This window comes from Dipodomys merriami, unplaced genomic scaffold (genome assembly GCF_024711535.1).
Source record: "Dipodomys merriami isolate MVZ:Mamm:240054 unplaced genomic scaffold, mDipMer1.0.p SCAF_17, whole genome shotgun sequence".
NCBI lineage: Eukaryota > Metazoa > Chordata > Mammalia > Rodentia > Heteromyidae > Dipodomys > Dipodomys merriami.
The window spans coordinates 18,777,295-18,801,569 of NW_027203048.1; the positions used below are offsets into that span (position 1 = coordinate 18,777,295).

General features: G+C 39.7%; 3 protein-coding genes across 5 annotated transcripts in view; 2 read left to right on the forward strand and 1 right to left on the reverse strand.

Moving 5' to 3' along the window:
• The window catches only part of Dhx57 (DExH-box helicase 57), a 63,611-nt gene extending 60,982 nt beyond the window's left edge, over positions 1 to 2,629 (reverse strand). Inside the window, exon 1 of one of the 3 annotated variants that reach the window (XM_070025421.1) lies at positions 2,486 to 2,629. The gene's annotated coding sequence lies outside the window, so the exon portion shown is untranslated. The remainder of the gene's footprint in view (positions 1 to 2,485) is intronic. The other 2 variants (XM_070025419.1, XM_070025423.1) reach the window with 2 other exon arrangements.
• Morn2 (MORN repeat containing 2) lies at positions 2,303 to 11,871 on the forward strand. The gene is made up of 6 exons (XM_070025705.1): positions 2,303 to 2,662; positions 2,735 to 2,801; positions 6,950 to 7,003; positions 8,142 to 8,248; positions 9,163 to 9,299; positions 11,642 to 11,871. Exons 1-6 carry the CDS (start codon positions 2,303 to 2,305, stop codon positions 11,742 to 11,744), a joined length of 828 nt encoding a protein of 275 aa, XP_069881806.1. The 3' UTR covers positions 11,745 to 11,871.
• A 5,975-nt stretch (positions 11,872 to 17,846) lies between these two features.
• Arhgef33 (Rho guanine nucleotide exchange factor 33) overlaps positions 17,847 to 24,275 on the forward strand; it is a 76,184-nt gene continuing 69,755 nt past the window's right edge. Inside the window, exons 1-2 of the mRNA XM_070025427.1 lie at positions 17,847 to 17,915; positions 23,227 to 23,299. The gene's annotated coding sequence lies outside the window, so the exon portion shown is untranslated. The remainder of the gene's footprint in view (positions 17,916 to 23,226; positions 23,300 to 24,275) is intronic.

Genomic DNA, 24,275 nt, shown 5'->3' on the forward strand with positions numbered 1-24,275 from the left:
AGCCCCAGGAGGACTGGCAAAAAATAAAAATAAAAATATATGAAAAGCAAAAGAACAGAAAATGGTGAATCATGTAAATAGAAGCCACAAGAAATGGAGAATGGCTACATTATCATCCAAGATGGAGTTTAATGCAAAAATGTTACTAAAGATGTAAAAAAGAATGCATTAGGATACAGGGGTCAATTCAGCTGGAAGATATAAGTATAAACATACATATACCTAATAACAGAACACCAAAATATATGAACCAATAGCTGTCAGAAATGAAGGAAGCCAGGTGACTCAACGCCTAAAACTGTAGCTACTCAGGAAGCTGAGACCTGAGGATTGAGGTTTGAAGCCTGTGGGCAGGAAAATCTGAGGGACATTTATCTCCAGTTAACCAGCAAAAGTTGGAACTAGAAACATGACTCTCAGTAATAAGAGTTCCAGCCATGAGAGAAAAAGCTGAATGAGAGTACAAGGTCCTGAGTTCAAGCCCCAGTTTTTTTTTCTCTCTCTCTCACATACACACACAGAAATAAAGGAAGATACAGACATTTCAGAAATATTGGTACTTACATTTTCAGTAATAACTGAGCTGGGACTACAAGATCAGCTAATGTTTACAAGGTTATACAAGAGCTAAGGTATACAGGAATAGGCAATGTTGGCCATGGTGGTCTTCTGTATGTGTGATTTAAATTAAGCTTTCAGCATTAAAAAAATGTTTGTGGGAACTGGGAATGTGGCTTAGTGCTAAGAGTGCTTGCCTAGCATGCAGAAAGCCCTGAGTTCCATTCCTCAGTATCACACACACAGAAAAAGCCATAAATGGCACTGTGGCTCAAGTTGGACAGTGTTAGCCTTGAGCAAAAGAAGCACAGGGACAGTGCCCAGGTCCTGAGTTCAAGCCCCAGGACTGACAAAAAAAAAAAAAAAAGGATTTTGGCAACTAAATTCCCTTCCCTCACAATCACCACCCTTCAACCTTGTAATTAAATTTAGGACATCTGAGAATCTTTGCTTAGATCAGGTCTCATCCCTTCTTGGGGATACCTCAAGAAAGGCAGGACAGAGTAAACTGTTAGGGACAAGCACACTAGAATAATTACAGTAAGCTGGAGGGCATTAGGACTGACTCTGGTTGTATGGTATGAGGCTCCAGATTTTTTTTCTGGAAGAAACATTATTACATTGGAGTGTAACTTAGATTGGATTGAGGAATGGACTCTAGACTGCTTTGTTTGCATATAAAAGGTATGTTCATTAGCTAGCTAGCCCTAGGAGGGCAATTTCTCTGTGGCTGGTAGGAAACTAAGATGGAAAAATCATAATAAATATAGAAAACATGATTAGCATACTCTTCTAAAACTTTTTAAACTCAATCATTAAAATGTTTATCTGACTTCAGATGCCCACAAGACTAGAACATCATAAGCAACAAGTCAGACTACAAGTGTTTCAGGGGAAAGGGAAAGCACTACATATGCTCACCAAAAAAAGTTAGGGTCATAGGTTTAACAGATGACTGAAACACCGAGACAAACTGAATTCTGATTGCTTCTTGGCTCTTTGACTAGATCAAGTGCAAACTGAATTCTGTGGCTGTGCATCAACAATTGCCTATTATTTCTAAAAGGGCGGAAAAAAACCAAAAAGGGAAAGATATGAAAGTTGAATACATCAAACTTCATTTCAGAAATTACCCTACCCGGGCAAATTCCTATAGTGAGAAACAGGTAAAGAGCAAGAAAACACTGTTATTGATGTAAAACCATTGGTCTCACATCAACCCGGGAAATGTTACCTTTACAACCAGAGCTGAGACTTGCACACATTAAATTTTACACGAAGCCTTGCTAGCTTTAGTGGTATCCAAAACCTTTCTCCTCAGACGTTTTCCAAGGCATAAGCATTCGATTATATAATTCATTGAGTTAGATTCCACTACCCTATTCCATTCAGCCAGGAAGGATTCCATCTTTCTTCACCATGGACACTGAGACCCAAGTTTGGCTCTAAGAGTATCCTTTGTTTTACATCCAAGTTTGGCTCCCAAGTACTGCATCACCAAAAAATGCTGAGCTCTGAAATGCTGAGCACACCCACCTCTCCTCTAGAGGGAGGGAGAGAGAGAGAGAGAGAGAAATCTCTGGCCACAATATACCATCACCTCCATTCGGATACTCAGGCGGGGTACCTGTCTTCCAAAACACATCGTCGTCTCCAGCCCTGTCCCCTCCCCAAGCAGCTCGTGGGTTCGTAACGAGACAGAGACTGGAAACAAGCCCGAGCCCCTGCGATCCAGCCCCGCTCCATGCCTGACGGCACTCCTCCGGATGGTGGGCAGGCCTCTGGGCCCGATCTCGGGGTCTGGAACCCGCAGGCGGGGACTCCCGGGGCCGCCGCTCCTCCGAGGCTGGCCGCTCCACCCGCAGGTGGGGAGGCTCCGGCAGTAGGCCACGCGCACGCCAGCGGACCGCGGAAGCGGAGGACGTACCTGGCTCTCAGTGCTGCTTCTCGGGGCAGCGGTCGGGAGGTGGTAACCCCAAGAGTCAGGGGTCCCAACTGGCTCCGGGCTCGGACCTCACCTGGAGCGGCACGGTGGGGGGCCCCCCGCTGCAGCCGCACAGCCCACTGCCTTCTTCTGATTGGCTCCTCTCATCTTTACTTCCGGGTGAGAGGTTGCCTAGTTGCCCTAGCAACCGAGTCGCCTCTGGCGGTGTGCCTAGCGCCGGGTTCCCTCTAGGCCGCAGAGCTGGCGGGTCGGAGGGAGACGCCGAGTCCCCTGAGTCCCTCCTGCTCCTCCCAGTCGTGTGAGTGTGCGGCCACCCGGAGCCCTGGCTGGGAGGGAAGGGCGCGCTTCCCTCGGACTCGCGTGGAGCCCGAGCGGGGCCTGGGAGGAAGCTGACCTCCGGGTGTCTGCGCTTGGCGGGGGGTGCGGCTGCCCCGAGTCCCGGGCTGGGAAGCGCTAGACCTGGAGCCGCGCTCTCATTGGCTGGTGGGACGCCTTGGGCACAGGCCCGCCTCTCTCGGCCTCAGATTCCTTTTTGGTGCCGGACGATAAGACAGCACCTGTCCCCCACCTCCCCACACACGTCTTCCAAGGGGAAACTGAAAACAGCTCAGCCTCTTGTGCGGTTCCATCTCCTCTCCTCCTGGAGGATTCTGGCGCGTTCGGTTTGGCTCTAAGCATTTGGGGGCTAGTTATTCAAATATCGTGTCCGTTCCTCAGTCTGTCTGTCTGGATCACTTGTTTATCTATTTGTGTACCACCGAATCCTTCCCGGTGACGCAGGCTGGCTTGTGCCTCGCCGTTTGCTGCTTCCACCTCTTACCCCTCACCTCAAGAGTTGGGATTACAAGTGTGCACCGCCGCACAAGCAGAGATTCTTTGTTTTTTTGGGTCTGGTCGTGGGGCCTGAACTCTGGGCCTGGGCGCTGTCCACTTGAGCCACAGCACCACTTCCAGCTTTTTTCTTATGTGGTGCTGAGGAATCGAACCCAGGGCCTCAGGTATGCAAGGCAAGCGCTCTACCACTGAGCCACCTTCCCAGCCCAATTTCAGCCTCTTGAGTATTACTGGCAAGAGCCACAGGTGCCTAACAATATTTTTTCATATGTAACTTTTTAACTGTATTTCTTTGTCTTTACTTTTCTTTCTCATTTTTCTCTTTCTTTTCTTCTTTTTCTTTCTTCCTTCTTTGTCTTTCTTTGTTTCTTTCATTGGATTTGCTAGGCAAATGCTTTACCACTGAGCTATATCCCAGCCTCCCATATGTAATTTTTTTGGGGGGGGGTCCGGTCGTGGGCCTAAACTTTGGGTCTGGGCGCTGTCCCTCAGCTCTTCAGCTCAAGGCTAGCGCTCTACCACTTGAGCCCCAGCGCCACTTCTGGCTTTTTTCTTTCTGCTTATGTGGTGCTGAGGAATGGAACCCAGGGCCTCTGGCATGCAAGGCAAGCACTCTACCACTGAGCCACCTTCCCAGCCCCCCCATATGTAATTTTTTATTAGCATAAAATAATTGTGACTTTTCTCTGTAATCCTAGCTACTCTGGAGGCTGAGATCTGAGGATCATGGTTCAAAGCCATCCTGGGCAGGAAGGTCCCATGAGACTCTTATCTCCAATTAACCACCAGAAAACTCGAAGTAGCACTGTGACTCAAAGTGGTAGAGTGCTTGTCTTGAGCAAAAAGAGCTCAGGGACAGTACCCAGGTCCCAAGTTCCAGTTCCATGACTGAAAAAAAATTAATTGCTCAAAGGGGTTTGATTGTGATGCATATGACGTACTTTGATCAAATTCACTCTCTGTTATACTTGCTTAATCTTCCTTTCTCCTCTCCCCCTTTTCAAACAGCATTTAATGGGTATTGTTAGCTCTATTTCAATCATGTTCATATCCCCATTCTCTCTTATTTCCCTGGTTTCTCCATCAGTCTCCCTTTTACATTCAATGTCCCATTATTATCATTTCAGGTTGAGATTTTACCTATGAATGCAAATTAGATATTTGGCTTTTTGAGTTTGGCTTATCTGGCTTCACATGATGATTTTTAGTTCCAGCCATTTTCCTACAAATGACAACTTCATTCTCTATGGCTGAATACGCCTCCCTTGTATATATAACACATTTTCTTTATATATTTGTCAGTTCTTAGATATTTAGGCTGATTCTATAGTTTGGTTAATGTGAATAGTACTGTGATTAACCTGAGTGTACAGGTGTGTCTATTACTCGTTGGCTTGGACTCTTATGGATATATGTCTAAGTGGTATTGTAGGCTCATAAGGTCATTGTACTTTTAGGTAGTTAGCAATCTCTACACCGATTTCCATAATAATTACACTAACTTACATTCACACCAACAAAGTTCTCCCCCCACCCTAGCACACCCCTTCATTCTATCTGGCATTGCGTTTGGTTATCTTTTTTTTTTTTTTTCCCCTATTTCAGTACTGGGGTTTGACCTTGGGGACTTAAGCTTGAGCTTGCGTTTTTTGCTTAACGCTAGCATTGTATCTCTTGAGCCAGCCTTTCAGTTCCAACTTCTGTTGGGTAATTGGAGATACAAGTCTCTTGGATTTTCTGCCTTGGCTGGCTTCAAAACAGGATCTTCAGATCTCAGCCTCCTAAGTAGCTAGAATTACAGGGGTGAATCACTAGTGCTGGCTTTGTTTGTTATCCTGATGATAGCCATTCTGATTGCGATGAAATGAAATCTCAATGTTTTTGTTTTTGTCTTTTGCCAGTCCTGGGCCTTCAACTCAGGGTCTGGGCACTGTCCCTGAGCTGCTTTTGCTCAAGGCTAGCATGCTACTACTTGAGCCACAGCACCACTTCTGGCTTTTTCTGTGTATGTGGTACTGAGGAATCAAACCCAGAGCTTCATGCATGCTAGGTAAGCACTCTACCACTAAGCCACATTCCCAGCCCCTCTGGGTTTTCTATTCTATTCTATTGGTCTGTATGTCTGTTTTTGCACCAGGACCTTGCTCTTTTAGTTACTATGGCTCTGTAGTATAATTTGAAATCTGGTATTTTGTTAGCTTGAGTATTGCTCTTTTGATCAGGATTGCTATTTGGAGATCTTTGTGTTTCTAAAGGAATTTTAGAATTGAGTTTTATGAGGAATAACATTGGAATTTTGATGAAAATTTTATCGACTCTTAGTTTGCATTGAGTAGTTAGCCATTTTTATGACATTAATTCTGCCAATCCATGAACCTGGGCAGTTGTGGAATCTATGAGTGTCTTTACTTTTTCTTCAGTTAATATAGTGTTCATTTTAGAGGTCTTTTCACGTCCTTAGTGAAGCTTATTTGTAGGCATTTTTAGGCTATTGTGAATAAAACTGTTTTCCTGATTTCATTTTTATCCTATTCATTGTTGGTATATAGAAAAGCTACTGATGTATATATATTTTTTTCATCACTTGTGGCTTTTTTGAGTAGTTTATTGGAGGTAAGAGTCTCATGGTGACTTTTCTGTCTAGTCTGGCTTTGAACAATGAGCCTCAGATCTCAGCCTCCTGAGTAGGTAGGATTACAGATGGGAGCCACTGGCACCAGGAAGCCACTGATATGCTAATGCTGACATATGCAATAAGTGTTTATCAGGTCTAGGAGGCTTTTTATTGTTGTTGTTGGAGTTTTTGGGGTCTTTTAAGTATTGGCACTTACCATCCACAAATAGAAATGATCTGACTTCTTTCCCTTTTATTTCTTTTTTTTATGCCTTATTGTTCTGGCTAGGAATTCAAGTCTTATATTAAATACGAGTGGAGAAAGTAGACACCTTTATCTCATTTCTGACTTTAGAGGACGTGGTTTCAGTTTTTTCCGTTTAGGACGTTGTCGAAGATTGGTCATATAAACAGACCTGTTGAGGTACATTCCTTCAATTCCTAGTTTTTCCAGAGCTATTACTATGAGAAGATGTTGAATTTTCATCATATATTGAGGTAATAATTTTTTTTTTGTCAAAACCTTGAACTCAACGCCTTACTCTCTTGCTTTTTTTTTTTTTTTTTTTAATCAAGGCTGGTGCTTTGCCACCTGAGACATACCTCCACTTCTGTCCTTTTGCTAGTTAGTTGGAGATTAGAGTATCTTGAACTTGTTTGCCTGGGCTGGTTTCAAACCAAGATTCTCAGATCTTCGCCTCCTGAGTAGCTATGACTGCAAGTATGAGGCACTGGTGCTCAGCTAAATTATATACGCTTAAAGGGTAAACTTTGTGATATGAGTGTTAATAAGATAGTTATAATAAACAAGTAAATCAAAATAAATCATCTAGGCAATTTTCCCGGACCTTACAGTAGACAATGGGAATGGCAGTTAATCATAATATATGTGTGATTATGTGAAGGAGTTTATAAGGATAGGGTTTAACAAACATTTATTATAGATTTAGAACATTAAAATATTTAAACTCATGTGGCTTTTTAAAAATCTTTTATAGCACCTTCGGAAATATTTAAGATATGCTTTATATTTCCAAATGGAGACAAATATGGTAAGCATGTTCTTAATTACTTTTTTCTATACAGAAAATTAAATAGTTTAGGAATAACAGGGCAGTCACATTTTATAAAACTATCATTATGGTATCAACTCACTTAAATAAAATAACATAGAAAACCTAATAGATGAACAGGTTTGAAATCAAATCCAAATGTTACATCTGACAGCATGCCTTAGAAACCCATGAGATCTATCAGTGCTTTTTCTTTTTCTTTCTTTCTTTTTTTTTTTTTTTTTAACTTTTGGCAGTACTCTGGTTTGAACTCAAGACTTCATACTTGTTAGGCAGGGCCTCCAGCCCTTTTCCACACTGGTTTTATTTATTTATTAGCTTTTACATCAACTTTGTTCCCAGAGTGAACCTGCATGAGTAACAGTACCACTACCTTGGTTTTTTTTTTTTTTTTGGGGGGGGGGTCCGGTCATGGGGCCTGAACTCTGGGCCTCAGCGCTGTCCCTCAGCTCTTCAGCTCAAGGCTAGCACTCTACCACTTGAGCCACAGTGCCACTTCCGGCTTTTTTCTTTTTGCTTATGTGGTGCTGAGGAATCGAACCCAGGGCCTTGAGCATGCAAGGCAAGCGCTCTACTACAGCCACCTTCCCAGCCCCCACCTTGGTTATTTTTAAGATAAGGTCTTGCTTCCTTGTTTTCCTGGCCCAACACCTGGGCTATACTCCTCCTATTTCCCCCTTCCCTCCTGTAGCTGGCTGACAGATATATGCCATTAGGCCTAGCATCTTCTGTTGAGATGGAGTCTCAGGGACTTTTCTGCATGGGCTGGCCTGGAACCCCAAATCTCCTGAGCTTAGCCTGCTTGGTAAATAGAGTGACAGATCTGAGTTACCTATGCCCAGCTGGAATCTGTCCATCGTTCTGGTCCTTGGGTCTGAGTGGTTATGAGATGTTCTAATGTCATGGATCTTCTTTTCTCTGTCCTCATTAATTACAGTGCTAGGGTACCAAAGGATTAAAGCAAAAGCAAAAATAAACAACAAATAAAACAAAAAGATCTACACACAGGGGACAGTTGCAATTACAGCCAGGCATAAATAATACAGTACTTATTATATATATAAATAATATAGTACTTACTAGTCATAATTCCCACTTATACTCTTCTCTTGTTTAGATGGTGACTGTACAAGAACATCTACTGGAATCTATGAGAGAAATGGAATAGGTATTCATACCACTCCTAATGGGATTGTCTATACAGGAAACTGGCAAGATGACAAGGTATTATTGTTGTTTTAATGGGTTAAGAGATTTTAAGGATTTCACTACTAATTAAAAATATATATAGTGACCCAGGGCACGGCCTCACACTTGTATTCCTGTCACTTCAGTAGCTGAGGCATAAGAAGATTTCAGTCCAGTCCAAGCTAGACACACACAGCAAGATCCTGTCTCAAACAAACCAAAACCAACTGATGCTAGCACAAAATGAGTAGATTATACAATTACAAATGATTGTTTTTTTGCATTTAATAATCATGTAATACAAAACTAATGTTGTGATCTAATCATCACCATTGTCCTTCCCTCTCATTCACTGAGTAATGTCAACCCATTAATAATTTTTTTCACTTAATTCCGGAAACACCCTCCTGAATTGGTACCAGTGAAGCTCAGGTTTCTCATCCAGATGTGGAAAATGTGTATGCAATTGAATCCAAATTCACATTTTAATAATTATCTTGTACTATTTCCTGACATAATTACACTGGTTGGTTGTCCTTTAAGATTTCTGATATACTCACGTTGTCTTGAAGAGTCTTATTGTCCTCATCACTGACCTCCATGTGTTCAAATACTTATATCCAGAATGTTTGACTAAGTGGGCTTTGCTACTAAATACAGAGAAAGAATAATGATAAAAAAAAAAAAAAGAAAACAAAAAAAAGTTTTCTAGGGCTAAGATGTAGCTCAGTGGCAAAATGCTTGCCTACTAAGTGCAATGTCCAGGTTTGATCCCTAGTACCGAGAAGAAAAGACAAAAAAATACAGTTAAAGAGAAGCTTTCTATTTTTTTGTGGAGACCCAGAATGACACAAAGTTGGTTAAATGATAACTAGGTTTATATGTGTATTTCTGAAAGGTTCTGGGGAAATGAAGTTTCGTTTCTGAGCCATTCTCTTTGTTACAAACAGATGAATGGCTTTGGCAAACTTGAGCACTTTTCAGGAGCAGTGTATGAAGGACAGTTTAAGGACAATATGTTTCATGGACTGGGGACTTACACATTTCCAACTGGGGCAAAGTACACTGGAAACTTCAATGAAAATAGGTAAGCTGAAATCAAATAGATCACTAAAGTGTTTGAGAAATTTTTTCAGATACGACATTGGTTCAATCAAAAGTTTAATATTAACATTAAAAATATCAGCCTAAGATTTTTGTGGATTACAAATGTATCTATGTAGGTAATTTAAACCATAAAAGCAAAATAGAAATTGATTCTTCAAGTCAATCCTTTTCTCCTAGTATGGAAGTTATTAATTGATTTGCGAATATTCTAGCCCTCTTTTTCTTGATATTTAGGTTACATTTTCTGGACCACTTGTGTAAACATATGATCTTATTCTAGAAAGATGAGTACTGGCCCATCGTATAAACTACCTATTGCATTCCTAAGAGACATGTTTTAAAGTGTTTAGATTACACTTTGACAGTAGTAAAATATTAATTCCCAGGATAATGGGAAAACACATAGTAAAATAATGACAAAGTGGAATAAGATGTAATAGTGAAAATTATTTTCCAACTACATTTAGAAACTGATATAAAAATAATTTCCAGCAATCTGGAGGTAGAGACAAGAAGGTAAAGAGTTTGAGTCTAGCCTAAGTTACATAGCAAGACCTTGTCTTCAAACCAAAACCTACTCAGTTATTGAATGTTGAGTAGAAAAATAAAATCCTGAAAGTCTACATACAGTGTGCTAAATTAGTTAACATTCAAACCTTGGTAAACTTAAAAAACACTAAAGGATTATTTTCAGTCATGCTTGCTTAGATATTATATTTAGTTAATGCTATATAGTTAATCTTTCTTTTATAATATTTTTAGTCTAAGAATTGTTGAATTATTTTAGGAGATAAGAGAGTATTAGAATGAGGCTCTGAAAGGAAACAGCATTCATGATGATAATCGGACTTTTCATTTATCCCTTTTACTTCTCTCTTGCTATAGAACTTTTAGCAGCCAGCATGGGAATAGAAACTACTGGGAAAGTTGAGGCCCTAAATAATTTTTACTTGAAATGTATGGATAAACTTTAAAAAAGCTTTGGGGATAATTTCATACTGATTTATTTCATCTCAACCTGCTATGTGCGTCTATTTTATTAGGCAGAAATTTCAGTGTATCCATTGTGGTTCTTTCTGTAGCATAGGCTTGTAGCAGAAATAAGAGTGAAAAGAAACAAGCTTATTCTCCACACTAAGGGCTATGCCATCCAGAGTTCAAGTTCATTTATGTACATCCCTTTTTTGCTTCTTTCTTAAAATTTTTATTTTATGTTATTGTAAAGGTGATGTACAGAGGGATTACAGTTACATAAGGTAATGAGTACATTTCTTGTTGAACATTGTTACCCCCTCCCTCATTTTTCTCCACTTTCCTTCCCTACCTCTGACTCCCCTCCCCAACTAGTTGTAAAGTTCATTTCCAACATAGTGTCATGTAAGTATCCTGTTGCATTGGTTTACCCTTTGTCCTTCATCCCAGCATTTTTGTTTTTTTTGTTTTTTTTTGTTTTTTTTTTGGGTCCGGTCATAGGGCCTGAACTCTGGGCCTGGGCTCTGTCCCTCAGCTCTTCAGCTCAAGGCTAGCGCTCTACCACTTGAGCCACAGCACCAACTCCGGCTTTTTTCTTTTTGCTTATGTGGTGCTGAGGAATCGAACCCAGGGCCTCGAGCATGCAAGGCAAGCACTCTACCACTGAGCCACCTTCCCAGCCCCTCCAGCATTTTGTTATGATTGTGAAGTGGTAAATTTGAATACACTTCAAGGAATGCAGAAGTGTTCATCTATTTTGGCTACAAGTTTGTAACAATAATACATAACTTTTTCCATTGGATGTTAATAAAGGAGAAAAACTTGTTCTAGGGGATAAAACCTGTTTGGGTAGATGAGTCTATTTTTGCCCTTCTGCAGAATTAAAAAAAAAAACAAACACCAATCAGCAAAGATCACTTCAAACATGGTTGGTGATCCAGAAGTATTTGTTCACTAGTTGAACTAAATCCAAATAGCCAATGTAATTGTGTAATTGTTTCTTTCTTTCTTTTTTTTTTCCCAGGGCTGAGGATTGAACCCAGGGCCTTGTGCGTGCCGGGCGGGTGACCTTCCACTGGGCTAAACCCCCAGCCCCAATTGTTTCATTTTTTAACTGATTGTTTTGATTTATATAAAGTTAGTTTAAGTGATTCTAAAATCTTCAACACTGAAATTTGTAGAGTGACAATGTTCATCTAGATATGAAAAGAAGCTGCTAAATGTTAAATCTACATTGGACAATGGGAAGAGATAATGGTTCAAACATAGTATATAATGTGCTAGGCTATCATATCTGGACTGAAAATTCTTAATTTTGACAATAAACAAATGTTTTCTTTCCAATTGCAGGGTAGAAGGTGAAGGGGAATACACTGACATTCAAGGACTACAGTGGTGTGGTAACTTTCATTTCACGGCTGCTCCAGGCCTGAGACTAAAGCTTTTCATGTAGATAGATGTTCTACATAAGTTAAATTTGGTAACTGAGCTTTCGGTTGTATGTGATCAACTAAATCTGTCATCTGAAGTGACTTCATACACTACTGTATAAATTTGGCAATAAATCCATCATCCACTTATACGTCTATGAATTTTATTTATTTATTTTTTTGGTCGGTTGTGGGGCTTGAACTCTGAGCCTGGGCATTGTCCCTCAGCTCTTCAGCTCAAGGAGAGCGCTCTACCACTGGAGCCACAGCACCACTTCCAGTTTTCTAGTGATTTATTGGAGATAAGAGTCTCACAAACTTTCCTTCCTGGCTGGCTTTGAACCGTGATCCACAGATCTCAGCCTCCTGAGTAGCTAGAATTACAGGCGTGAGCCACTGGCGCCCGGCTGAATTTTATTTTCATTATATAGTTTAAAATAATTGATCCAGTTGCATTCCAGTGATGCACATCTGTAATCCTATTCAATAGGCTGAGATTCAAAGGATCATGGTTCAAAATCAGCTGGAGCAGAAAAATCAGTGAGATTCCATCTCCAAAATAGCTTGAAAAAATCCAGGCTGGAGGGATAGCTCAAGTCATAGCATTCTATCTAGCTGAGCACATGCAAAGCCACGTTTAAACCCAAATACCTCCAAAAACAAACAAACAAAAAACCACACCAGAGTCCCAGGCTAGGCACTGGTTGTGCATTCCTGTAATCCTAATAATTTAGGAGGCTGAGATCTATGGACCTCAGTTTGAAGCCAGGCAAGGTAGGAAAGTCAGGAGACTCTCATTTCCAATTAACAACCAAAAAGCCATTACTGAAGCTGAGGTTCAAGTAGTAGAACTCTAGCCTCGAGCCAAAAAAGCTCAGGGACACAAGGACCTCATATCAAAAATATACCTAGAACTCAAAATTAAACCCCCCAACAACATCCTCCAAGAAACAACCACCCCATTAATAAGGGGGCTCAAGAATTAAAAAGAGACTTCTCTGGAGAGGAAATAAGAATGGCCAGTGGACACATGAAGAAAAGTTCAACATCTCTGGCCATAAAAAGAAATGCAAATGAAAATCACATTGAGGAAGTGTACTCATTACCTCACTCATGTAACTGTAACCCTCTGTATAGCATCTTTACAATAAAAAAAAAATCACATTGAGATTCCACCTCACCCCAGTTAGAATGGCCATTATCAAGAAAACAAATAATAACAGATGCTGGTGGGGATGTGATCAAAAGGGAATACTACTACACTGTTGGTAGAAATGTAAGCCGTTTAGCCACTCTGGAAAGCAGTATGGAGGTTCCTCAAAAGACTAAATGTAGAACTCCCCTATGATCCAGCAGTTCTACTCCTCGGCATTTATCCAAATGATCACAAGGAAGGCCACGCTAAAGCTATGAGCACAACTATGTTCGTTGCAGCATTATTTACCTAAGATACGGACCAACCCAGCTGTCCCTCAGTAGATAAACAGATCAAGAAAAATAGATCAAGGAAATTCTATGCTTCTATCAGAAAGAATGACATCACCCCATTCGTAAGGAAATAGAAAGACTTGGAAAAAATCATATTAAGTGAAGTAATGCAGACCCAAAGAAACAGGTTCCATGGTTTCCTTCATTCGTAATAATTAGTATATGTCTAGGATAGTCTTAGCAGAGTATCACAATGGCTCAACAGCTATGTACATATGACCATATAAAATAATACTAATTGAAATGAACTCCAAGACATGGAAACAACAGGTCTTTTTTAGGTTGTTGACCTTGTTGTAATCAATGCACTGTCTCAAGTTCTTTCTTTTTATTTTATTTCATTTTTGTTTTTCCTTTGGCTTATCCCTGGAAATCACTGTCTTTAATTCTGGTACCCTGCATCTTGTATATATGTTTATCTGATTTGGGGAAGGAAAGGGGAATAATGGTGAAACAAGAACAAAGGATGATTCAATGCAACAATGATACAAGACACTATGTTGGAAATGAACTTTACAACTTGGGAGGGAGGGGAAGGAGTGGGTGAGGGTAGGGATAGTAGGAGGAAAAGAAGTGGGTAACAATGTTCGACAAAAATTGTACTCATTATCTTACTTATGTATAACCCTCTGTACAGCATGCCCAGGGACAGTGCCCAGGCCCTGAGTTCAACCACACACACACAGAATCCCAAAGCACAAAAGATGAGAAAATATTTACAAATCATAAACTGATTGTCATCGATTTGTTTAATATGCTTGCTGCTTTAGCATCTGTTTTCAGGACAGGCAGAAGTGGGTTGAAATCCAGGGCCTACTTCTTCACCTTTAGCCTAGTTAAACTTCCTCTCCCAGTGTGGTCATTTGTGATATAGCTCAATTGTTCCTCATTGCACTGACCCCAAACACAACACAACCCACAGCTGGTGACCACAATAACAACTAAAGATCAGCATGAGTCATCTAAGTAAGTTCCACACTTTCCAAGTTTTCTTTAAAAAGCCATCCCAGTGACTAATGGATAGCCTAAGGTTAATACCATGAGGTTTAACAAATCATAGTCCCACAGGTCCTCCCCTGTGACCCCCAAACCTCCCATACCTGCTGATGGAGGGCCTTGCCACCTCTGAGCTTCCTAATCTCTCTGGAATCTGCTAGATTTCTTCTGATTCATGTACTTTGGATTCATTTTCTCATCTTGTCTCTCCTGACCAAAACACCTAAAATACACCCTTGTCAGGGTTCTCATTGAGAATGTCCACCTTGGCCTTTTGGCTGCTCTTGGTAGACCTTAACACCAAATTAGGAAGAAGACAAGGATGAAAGAGGATGAAGATGGCCAAAGTAGATTGTTGGCATGTGAAAAATAGAACAGTGAAATCTGTTAAAATTGTATTAGGAAGCAGGTGGCTAAGGGAAAGTAAAAAGGAGATTGACGCCGGGTGCTGGTGGCTCATGCCTGTAATCCTAGCTACTCAGGAGGCTCAGATCTGAGGATCGTGGTTCAAAGCCACCCCGGGCAAGAAAGTCTGTGAGACTCTTATCTCCATTAAACCACTAGAAAACCGGAAGTGGTAGAACTCAAGTGGTAGAGCGCTCACCTAGGGCTGAAGAGCTGAGGGACAGTGCTGAGGCCCAGAGTTCAAGCCCTATGACGACAAAGAAAAAAAGAGAGATTGACATTTATTGTATAGTTGCATGGAAATTTCGCTATGAAATCCTTCTTTGTGTAGGATCCAGAAAACCACAACAGTAAGAGTCTTGACACTGATAATGGTCTAGTTCCCAGAATATATAAAGAACTCTTATAGCTCAATAATAAAAAGACAACCCAGGGATGAGAGTATGGCTTGATCAACATGCATGAGGCTGAAGTTTGAACCCAGCATACAAAACTAAACAAGAAGCCAACACAACTGGAAAATAGCAAAGAATTGAATTTCTTCAAAGAAGGTATACAACTGGCTACTAAATAACCAAAATGTTTGTTATCATTCTTCAAAGAAATACAAACTTAAGACCACAATCACCAAGATGGACAAATAAAATAATTAAACCCATAACAAGTTGGCAAGGGTATGAAGAAATGGAACCCTTAAGAAGTTAAAATGGTGCCACCATGGTGTAAAAGAGTTCCTCAATAAGAAGTAGTGTTAGCCGGGCACTGGTGGCTCACGCCTGTAATCCTTGCTATTCAGGAGGTTGAGATCTGTGGATCGAGGTTCAAAGCCAGCCAGGGCAGGAAAGTCTGTGGAACTCTTACCTCCAATAAACCACAAGAAAACTGGAAGTTGCTCAGTGGCTCAAGTGGTAGAGCCCTGGCCTTGAGCTGAAGAGCTGAGGGACAGCACTCAGGCCCAGAGTTCAAGCCCCACAACTAACAAAAAAAAAAAAAAAAAGAGAAAAAAAGAAATTGTGTTGCCAAAAGACTCATGTAGAATGTTCCCAAGAAAACTGAGTTTCCTGTGAATGTTTACAGCACCCCTTTGGGTGAATGCTTATTCATTCCTATGGTCTTAATGTTTGCTTCCTTCAAAAATCACGTTTACCCCTAATAACCTAACCCCTATTTGGTGCTTTTAAGAGGTGGGGGCTTTAGAAGGTGATTAGGCAGTACAGAGGTGTGTGGGAGCTTGCTTCTTTCTGCCATGTGAGGATGCAACAAGAAGATGTCATCTTTGAAGAAGAAAGAAAACTCTCCCTAGAGATTGAACCTGCCAGCATCTGGATATTGGATTACTCAGCTGATTGACTGTAAGCAGTAAGTTCTTGCTTCTATCAATCAATCAATCAATCAATCAATCAATCAATCAATCAATCAATCAATCTATCTATCTATCTATCTATCTATCTATCTATCTATTCAGGGCCTGGGTGGTGAACTCTTTTGCTCAAGGCTAGCACTCTACCACTTTGAACCACAGTGCCACAAAGTTTCAAGGACTTTCCTTCCCAGGCTGACTTTGAACTGTGATACTCAGATTTCAGCCTCCTGAGTAGCTAGGACTATAGGCGTGAGCTACTAGCACCCAGCTAAGTTCTTGTTATTTTAAAATTATTTCATCTGAGGTATTTTGTTATGACTGAGCATTGTATTAACAGCCTAAAATGAGGGAGGGATGTGGAGATGTGGTTATTTTAGGGTAATGAGAGAAAGGTTCTAAAATTACTTATTGGTAATGGTTGTGTAATCTGTTGAATATACTAAGAAACAATAGACACATGAACTGTTCACTTCAAAAGGATACATTTTGGGCTGGGAAGGTGGCTTAGTAGTAGAGTGCTTGCCTTGCATGCATGAAGCCCTGGGTTCAATTCCTTAGCACCAGGTAACAGTAAAAGCCAGAAGTGGCGCTGTGGCTCAAGTGGTAGAGTGAGGGACAGCGCCCAGGCCCAGAGTTCAAGACCCATGACCAACAAAAAAAAAAAAAAAAAAAGAGGGCTGGGAAGGTGGCTCAGTGGTAGAGCACTTGCCTTGCATGCCTGAGGCCCTGGGTTCGATTCCTCAGCACCACATAAGCAAAAAGAAAAAAAAGCCGGAAGTGGCGCTGTGGCTCAAGTGGTAGAGCGCTGGCCTTGAGCTGGAGAGCTGAGGGACAGCGCCCAGGCCCAGAGTTCAGGCCCCACGACCGGACCCCTCCCCCCCCAAAAGAAAAGTATACATATTTTTGTACAGTTGCGAATTATCTAAATTTCTTAAAAAGTACATCTGTGTATCCTCATATATTCTATATATAGAAAGCCTCTTTATCTTTTAGATATCTTTTAGATATAAAAATATCAACTACCTATTTTGAATTATTGTACTGTACTCCATATATATACAACTAAAAATTATTTTTAGTGAGAAAAAATATCAGAACAATGTCAGCTACATTTAAAATTACATGACATGAATATTTTTCTGAAACTTCATTTCCAAATTAACCTTCCAAATAGTATATGCTATAGATCACATCTGTGTGATATTTCTTTATTCAAATGTTATAACTAAATTACTCAAATTTTAATGTATTAATATAAATTTGAGTTAAATGTCTTTTGAAATGTTAAAAATGGTATTTTACTAGTTTCTTATATTAGCAACTTTGTATTTCACTGGAAAAGGCTAAGTATTCAAAAATACATTTTTTAAAATTGGGTACTTTTGAGTGTATTATTTATTATTAGTTGGTATGGTTTCAAATGAAATATTATAAGGAGATGGATGCTCAACAAGGGAAGATGGGAGGATGTTCTCAGAGACCAAGACATGTAATGCAAATTCAAAACTTTTGGAAAATATTACATGCATTACTACAAACTAAAGTTTCTCTTATAATTTCTTCAAAGTTTTTAAAGTAGCAAGGTACATATTATTTTTAACAACAATATATATTACTCATTTTTTCTTTCTATATTACTGATTTTTCAATGTATGAGTGTTTAGTTTTCTAAGAGATCAGAGTCATTCCTGCTAAGTGGTTTCTTCTTTTCACTCCCTGAATCAAGACACAGTTCAGTTCTTTGATTAGTTGATGCTGGAATTTGACCTGGAGCTTATATAATTAGAGGAGACACTAGTTTCCCTCATTTAAAAGCCTGTTAGCAGTGTTGTTTCAAGGGAAGTCAAACCTCTCTCCTGCTTCTTTTTATAACCTTTAAGGTAATTCAGAATCCAGATGAGCACTGCGCTGAGGATGATATAACCACAGCAAGCAACATGGGGTAAGTGTGGTCTTTTATGTGCTTTAAGGGACATTGAAAGGGAGACTAGATTCCTATACAAGGAAACTTTATCATATGGTATAAAAATTTAAGTTCAAAATATGCTAATGCATATTTTTTAAGCCATGCAAGTAAACAACTTTTTATTCAAAAGTTATAGCAATTTGTAAGACATACTCATTCCTTTATTCCTTTGCTTAATTTTCATCTGATGCCATAATCCATCTTTGCAGGTGGTCAGCTAGTAAAATGTTTAGGGACTAAAGTTCTACATAATTACATATTTAGTTAAAGGTAGGTCAAATTTTGAGAGTGATTTTAAGGAAAGGTAGGATTCTTGATTTATGATGCAGCATAAATCTAACCTGTACATGCTTCTGTAGGATTCAGAATATTAAAGAATGAAAAAGATTAGTGGCAGTGACCATTTGGTTTATGCCTTTGTACAAAAAAAGAAAGGATGGAGGATTCTGTGGAGAGTTCACATCCACGTACAGAATAGAAATACGCTGATTGAAAATGTGTGCTGATTAATTACACAGGGACATCTGTTTGTGAAACCTAATTCTAAATATTTTAAGAGACTTGGGAATACATTGAAAAGAATTGAGTTTCGGTTTTAAGGCTTTTAAGCTTTTAAACTTCCTAATCTTAAGTGAGTGGAAGGTTCCATTATAATTAGTATTGGGATTGTATGAATTTTATGTGCCAAAAGAGTAGTTATTCTGAATGTACAGGGAATAAATTTTGTAGTGACCTTTCATGTTTTAAATGGTTTCTTTCAAAACACAGAGGTTTACTGTTGAAGATAATACATCTGCTCTATCTACTTCTGAAGGATTCAATATAAATGATGGAGATTTATACCAGAGAAACATTTTTGACACGTATTTCTTCTAAATATATTCCATAAATTTAAAAAGTATACATTTTTGTTGGTTTTCTGGGTTCTAAAGAGGCAATCCACATCCTTTTTTTATTTTTGAAAACTCAGGAAGATCTTACTATTGCTAACTTTTAATACAATTGTAAATGGTGTACTTTGAAGCTACAAGTTAACAGGGAGGTATCATGCACGAATTCTATATGCATTTTCCCCCATTTTCTTTCTTCCCCCAACCTTTCTTCCCTTGTCTTTCAAGCAGCTAAACTTTAAGCAATGTGCAGAGTGGCCTCTCCCTCCCCAATAGTCTTCCTCGCTCTTTCCTTCCTTCTTTCCCTTAAGACAATAGTGGTTTTTAATTTTATGGGATGTCAGGAATTGCTTTAAGATTTTCAGATACCCAAACCACCCTTCCTGAAAAATAAATAAATAAAATCACACCCCATATTTTATATACTTTGATTCATAGGTGGCTTGAAAGCCACCCCCCCCACCTCATACCAGGTATAGAATATTTCATTTTGATTCTAGGGCTGGAATATGAGCTGTTCAATATTTTTCCTTAATTTCTTCATTTCTTCATGTAAGAGTCTAAAAGTTAATACATTTTGTTAATTTTCTCTCAAGGGCTGGGTAAAAGAAGCTGACTCTATTCCCCTGCTTCACAATTCGCATGGTAGAGAAACATAGTGTAACCAATATCCACATAAATTACTGTTTTTGGTCCCCAAGGATTTGATTAATCACTTGCACCTCCAGAGAGGGCCAGGAACTACCTTAGTTGTCATAAGAAGAAAAAAAATCCTCATTATTTTATTTGTAAGGCACTTTCAGTGCCCTAAATAAGATGAACTAGACAAATTATAAATTGCTAAATACTACACAGATGCTCTTTTGAGGTTCATGATTTAGGTTTTGTCTGTTCCTACTTTACTGGTAAAAAGCATTTAGTAGGTATTAATGCCAGTTTTAGATAATGAGAAAAATAATAAAAATGGAAAGTAGCCTCTATCCATTTAAGGAAAGCTTGAATTTATTCCCCGAGAACAAGGGAAAGGCTATCTTGGATTTGTCTTTGCGAACCTACTTATCTCAAAGCTATTTGAGGATACGGTGCCTTATGTGGGTCGATGGCAGCACTTCCAGTTGGAGTAAGCAATGATGAAGCAAACATTAGAAAATGCTTATACTCTCTATAAAGCCTCTTCCTCTTAAATATCATCAGGTTTCTTATGGAGCGTGTAGATGAGTGGGGTAGTTAAAGATGGTGTATAAGCTGGTGGCTGGTGGCTCACACCTGTAATCCTAGATACTCAGAAAGTTGAGATCTGAGGATTGCAGTTCAAAGCCCTCTGGGCAGGAAGCCTGTGAGACTCACAGAAAAAGCTGGAAGTGGTGCTGTGGCTCAAGTGCTAGCCTTGAGCAAAAAGAGTTCAGGGGCAATACCCAGGCCCACAGTTCAAGCCCTCGTCTGGCAAAAAAAAAAAAAAAAAAAAAGAAAAAAAAGATGGTGCATAAAGACAGGTCCTCTAACACTTAGTATTTACTGTATCACTTGGGAAAAGGATGAATAATAGGAAAGGAGTTGTGCAATTGTACAAGGGAATTTTCATTCATGTTCATATTTCTTTAGGAGTCCCTCCACCTTTTTTTTTTTTTCTCCCAGTGGCAGAGATCAAGTCCCAGACCTCATACATGCTGGACAAATGCTGTGTCACTGAGCTAGAGTCCCAGCCCTAGTTACATTTCCTTCTTTTTCCTTCTTTTTAAAACTCTTTCCTCATCTCCTTGCAAAGTAAATCATGGCATCTCCAACTGACATCTTGAGAAAATACAGTTAAGACTCTGTTAATATTGTAGACCCAACAAATTCAGCTTCTTCTTAGTTGCCCAGCTCAACTCAGTATACTTTTTGAAAGATGATTTGATAAGTATATTTTCCATTTCTGAATCTGAGGAGTCCAACTCAACAGCACACGTTTAGCTCAGGCAGTAGCCTTTGAAATGGTACTTCTATCTGTGCCCTCTTTTCCTTTCTAATCGTTACTTCTCTAATTCAGATATGTGCTCTAAAACTTTCAGCAAGCCTTTACTCTCTTCACTAAATAGAAGGGAGGCTCCAAGGAATATATTTATGGGCTCCCCAACTGGCTACCAAGACCTACCTTCTACCCTTCAGATTTCCTAGGCTCCATGAATCCACCCATGCCTTATATTCTTTTGGATATGGGTGACTTGGGGGTTAGAGATATTGTATAAAGATGGGCAAAGAGAAAATTTTTGAAGCAGAAGAACTTTAGTGTGTAGGATACTTCAACATCTTCTGTTTGCTATATCACCTGGGCAAAGGATAAAGCATAAGAAAGTAGAATCCTCCACCTTTAAAAAGAAAAAAACACCATTTCCTGCAAAACCCAAATCAAATCCTGTTGTCATGAAACTTTCTTTAATATTAGGAACTAGAGCTCATCTTTTCTTCTGGGAAATGTTTAGGCACTTAATATTTACTTCATTTGTCACAGTCTATCATGTATTATAGTTATTTCTGTGACCCAACTTTACTACTAGACTGTAAGCTCGTTGGAGCAGGAACCAAGTTGTCTGTGCTTCTCTTAGCTTTTAATAAATACTCTTCGAAGGCCAGGCATCAGTGGCTCATGCCTGTAATCCTAGCTACTCAGGAGGCTGAGAGCTGAGGATTGCAATTTGAAGCCAGTCCAGGCAAGAAAATCCATGAGACTCTTATCTCCAATAGGGCAAGTTTTGAGTAAATTTGTAAATACACACACACACACACACACACACACACACACACACACACACACACACACACACACACACACACACACACACACACACACACACACACACACACACACACACACACACGGTTCTTGTTCCTGGATAACTTCCTACGGACCAGTACAGCTACAGAGATTAGTTCACTAGTATATAGGGGAAATAAAAACTAGTGGATTAAATAAACTAGAAATGTATTTTTTCTTACATTAAAAACAAAAACTACCCAGAGCTAGGCAGCTACCCAGCTGCCTAGCTACCCAGAGCAGCTAGCTACCCAGAGCTGTTAGACCAGTGCCTTAGGGCAGGTGACCCACGTTCCTTTTGCCTTGCTCTTTCTGTTCCTATGGTACATCTTAGTCCAAGAAGGTCAACATGAAGGTTGGAAGGGCTCTGCTTCTCACTGGTATTTGGCCCCCAGGAGGGTCAGCTCTGGGGCTTGAACTCAGGGCCAGGCTATTGTCCCTGAGCTTTTTAGCACCCTACTGCTTGAATCAAAGCTCTACTTCTGGCTGATTAATTAGAAATAAGAGTCTCATAGACTTTTCATCTCTGGCTGTCTTTGAACCATGATTCTCAGATCACAGCCTTCTGTGGAGCTAGGAAAATAGGCATGGGCACCCAGGTGGGTGTCATTTCTCTTTTAAGGATACTTTCCACAGTATTTTTACTTAGACCATATGGGCAGAAATCTAGTCTTGTGGTTACACCTGCCTGTGTGGGAGAAAGGGGAGTATACAGACTTTACATGGGGTTCCTAAGGAAAAGGAGAGATGGCTCCTGGGTGGCAGCTAGCAGTGTCTAACAGACCCAGTGTCAGGCTTTGTGTTGTCTCTTACATTCCTTTCAGACCAAGTACAGCATTACAAATAAAGGCAATCCTTTAAGAAGAAATAGGATAAAGGACAGGGGTCTTGACAAAATGATAAAGGTGACTAAAATTTTGCTCTCTGTATCCCCCTCCCCGTCTCTCCCACCTTCATCTCCCTTAACCCACTGAGAAGAATTATTATTACTACTGTAGTTATTTAGCCCAGAAAAGGAAGATCCTGAGTCAGTGAGGTGACTAAACTACTCAGAACATTTCAGAGGATGAGAGATTAAAAAAACATACACCTAGGTTGGAACTACTGTACTGCTCACAAAGACCATACATCATAGAATGTTGCCCAGATAGATTTGTACTTAATTTTGATCGTCAATCACCTCAATTAGCCCCTAAAAAAAATCTAATTCCAAGCCTGTTTTACTCATCACTTGAAGTAGATTATTTCATTTAGTGTAGGATACTTCAGGGAAAACTCTCAATTTGTAGCTTGAATATTTTCAGGTCAACTCATCTGCATTGAACTCTTCTGATAGAGCTGTGTTACAGTGTTTGATGTTTTTAAATTTATAGGAATTTATTTTGATTAGTCACCCTAAAGATTTATAAACACTGAGCTATATGTGCTTATGCAAATGACTTTGACATTTTTACTTTATGTAGTTGTGAAGAATTAGAAAAAAATTAGAAAAAAACTGATTATACAATAACAGGTTATAATTACAAAATTATAAGGGTAAGGGATAATTGAAAGATGTAAGGTAGTTGTCATTGTCCGTGGAGTGACATTTTGTTTTTTACAGAACCTCTAGAAAAATCAGGAAGAAGGCTTCAAAAAACATGATATGATGTCTCCTGCTGGAGACAAGGCACAAGGTGAGTGTGCATTGCAAAGAACTTGTTTTCAGCAAGAACACAGATGGAGCCCCAGGGCTCTGGTAGCTGTAGTCTGTAATTCTAGTTACTCAGGAGGCTGAGATCTGAGGATCACAGTTGGAAGCCAGCCTTAGCAGGAAAGAACTTGAGACTCTTATCTTCAATGAACTATCAAAAACCAGAAGTGGAGCTGTGGCTCAAAGTGGTAGAGTACTAGCCTTGAAGAAAAAAAGCTTGGTGACAGCACCGAAGGCCCTGAGTTTAAGTCCCATAGCTCAAACAAACAAACAACCAAACCTATAGCATAAACCAGTGATCATTTTCAAAGTAGAACTATTATTAATTGCAAAGAAGAATTTTGTAAGTGTCTTTGTTTTTTTTTTTTTTTAATCATCAAATAAGCTGGGTAGCTCACGCCTGTAATCCTAGCTACTCAGGAGGCTGAGATCTGAGGATCAGGGTTCAAAGCCAGCCTAGGCAGGAAAGTCTATGAGACTCCTATCTCCAATAAAGCACCACAAAACTGGAAGTGGTGCTATGGCTCCAGTGGTAGGGCGCTAGCCTTGAGCTGAAGAGCTGAGGGACAGTGCCCAGGCCCAGAGTTCAAGCCTCTTGACTGACAAAAAAAAAAAAACAAAACACACAAACCAAAAAAAACCCAAAAAATCCAAACCATCAAGTAAAAAATTAGGGGTTTCCTTATGCAGTTGGGGACAATAGTACCTTATAAGCCAATCATGTTGTATCAGACTTTTACTGTGTACATGAATATTTATCGACAATAATGTGCCCCCAATGAAACATTTCAATTGAGTTCTATTTTTGAGTGTCGTTGGTATTGCAAAAAGGAAAAAAAACTTTAAAAACATGACATTACTTTAATAAACTGAAATAATATATACTGAATCCTTATTTCATGCTGGGCTTTGTCGTGTAATAACTATGTGGCATAGGTAATTATTGTGCCAATTTTACA

What these genes read in the sequence shown, in the direction of transcription:
- Morn2 (XM_070025705.1), top strand. Translation starts at nt 2,303, where the DNA reads ATGCCTGACGGCACTCCTCCGGATGGTGGGCAGGCCTCTGGGCCCGAT. An exon ending in CTCCTGCTCCTCCCAGTCGT is followed by an intron (nt 2,802 to 6,949) that starts GTGAGTGTGCGG and finishes AATCTTTTATAG; the next exon opens with CACCTTCGGAAATATTTAAG. An exon ending in GAAACTGGCAAGATGACAAG is followed by an intron (nt 8,249 to 9,162) that starts GTATTATTGTTG and finishes TGTTACAAACAG; the next exon opens with ATGAATGGCTTTGGCAAACT.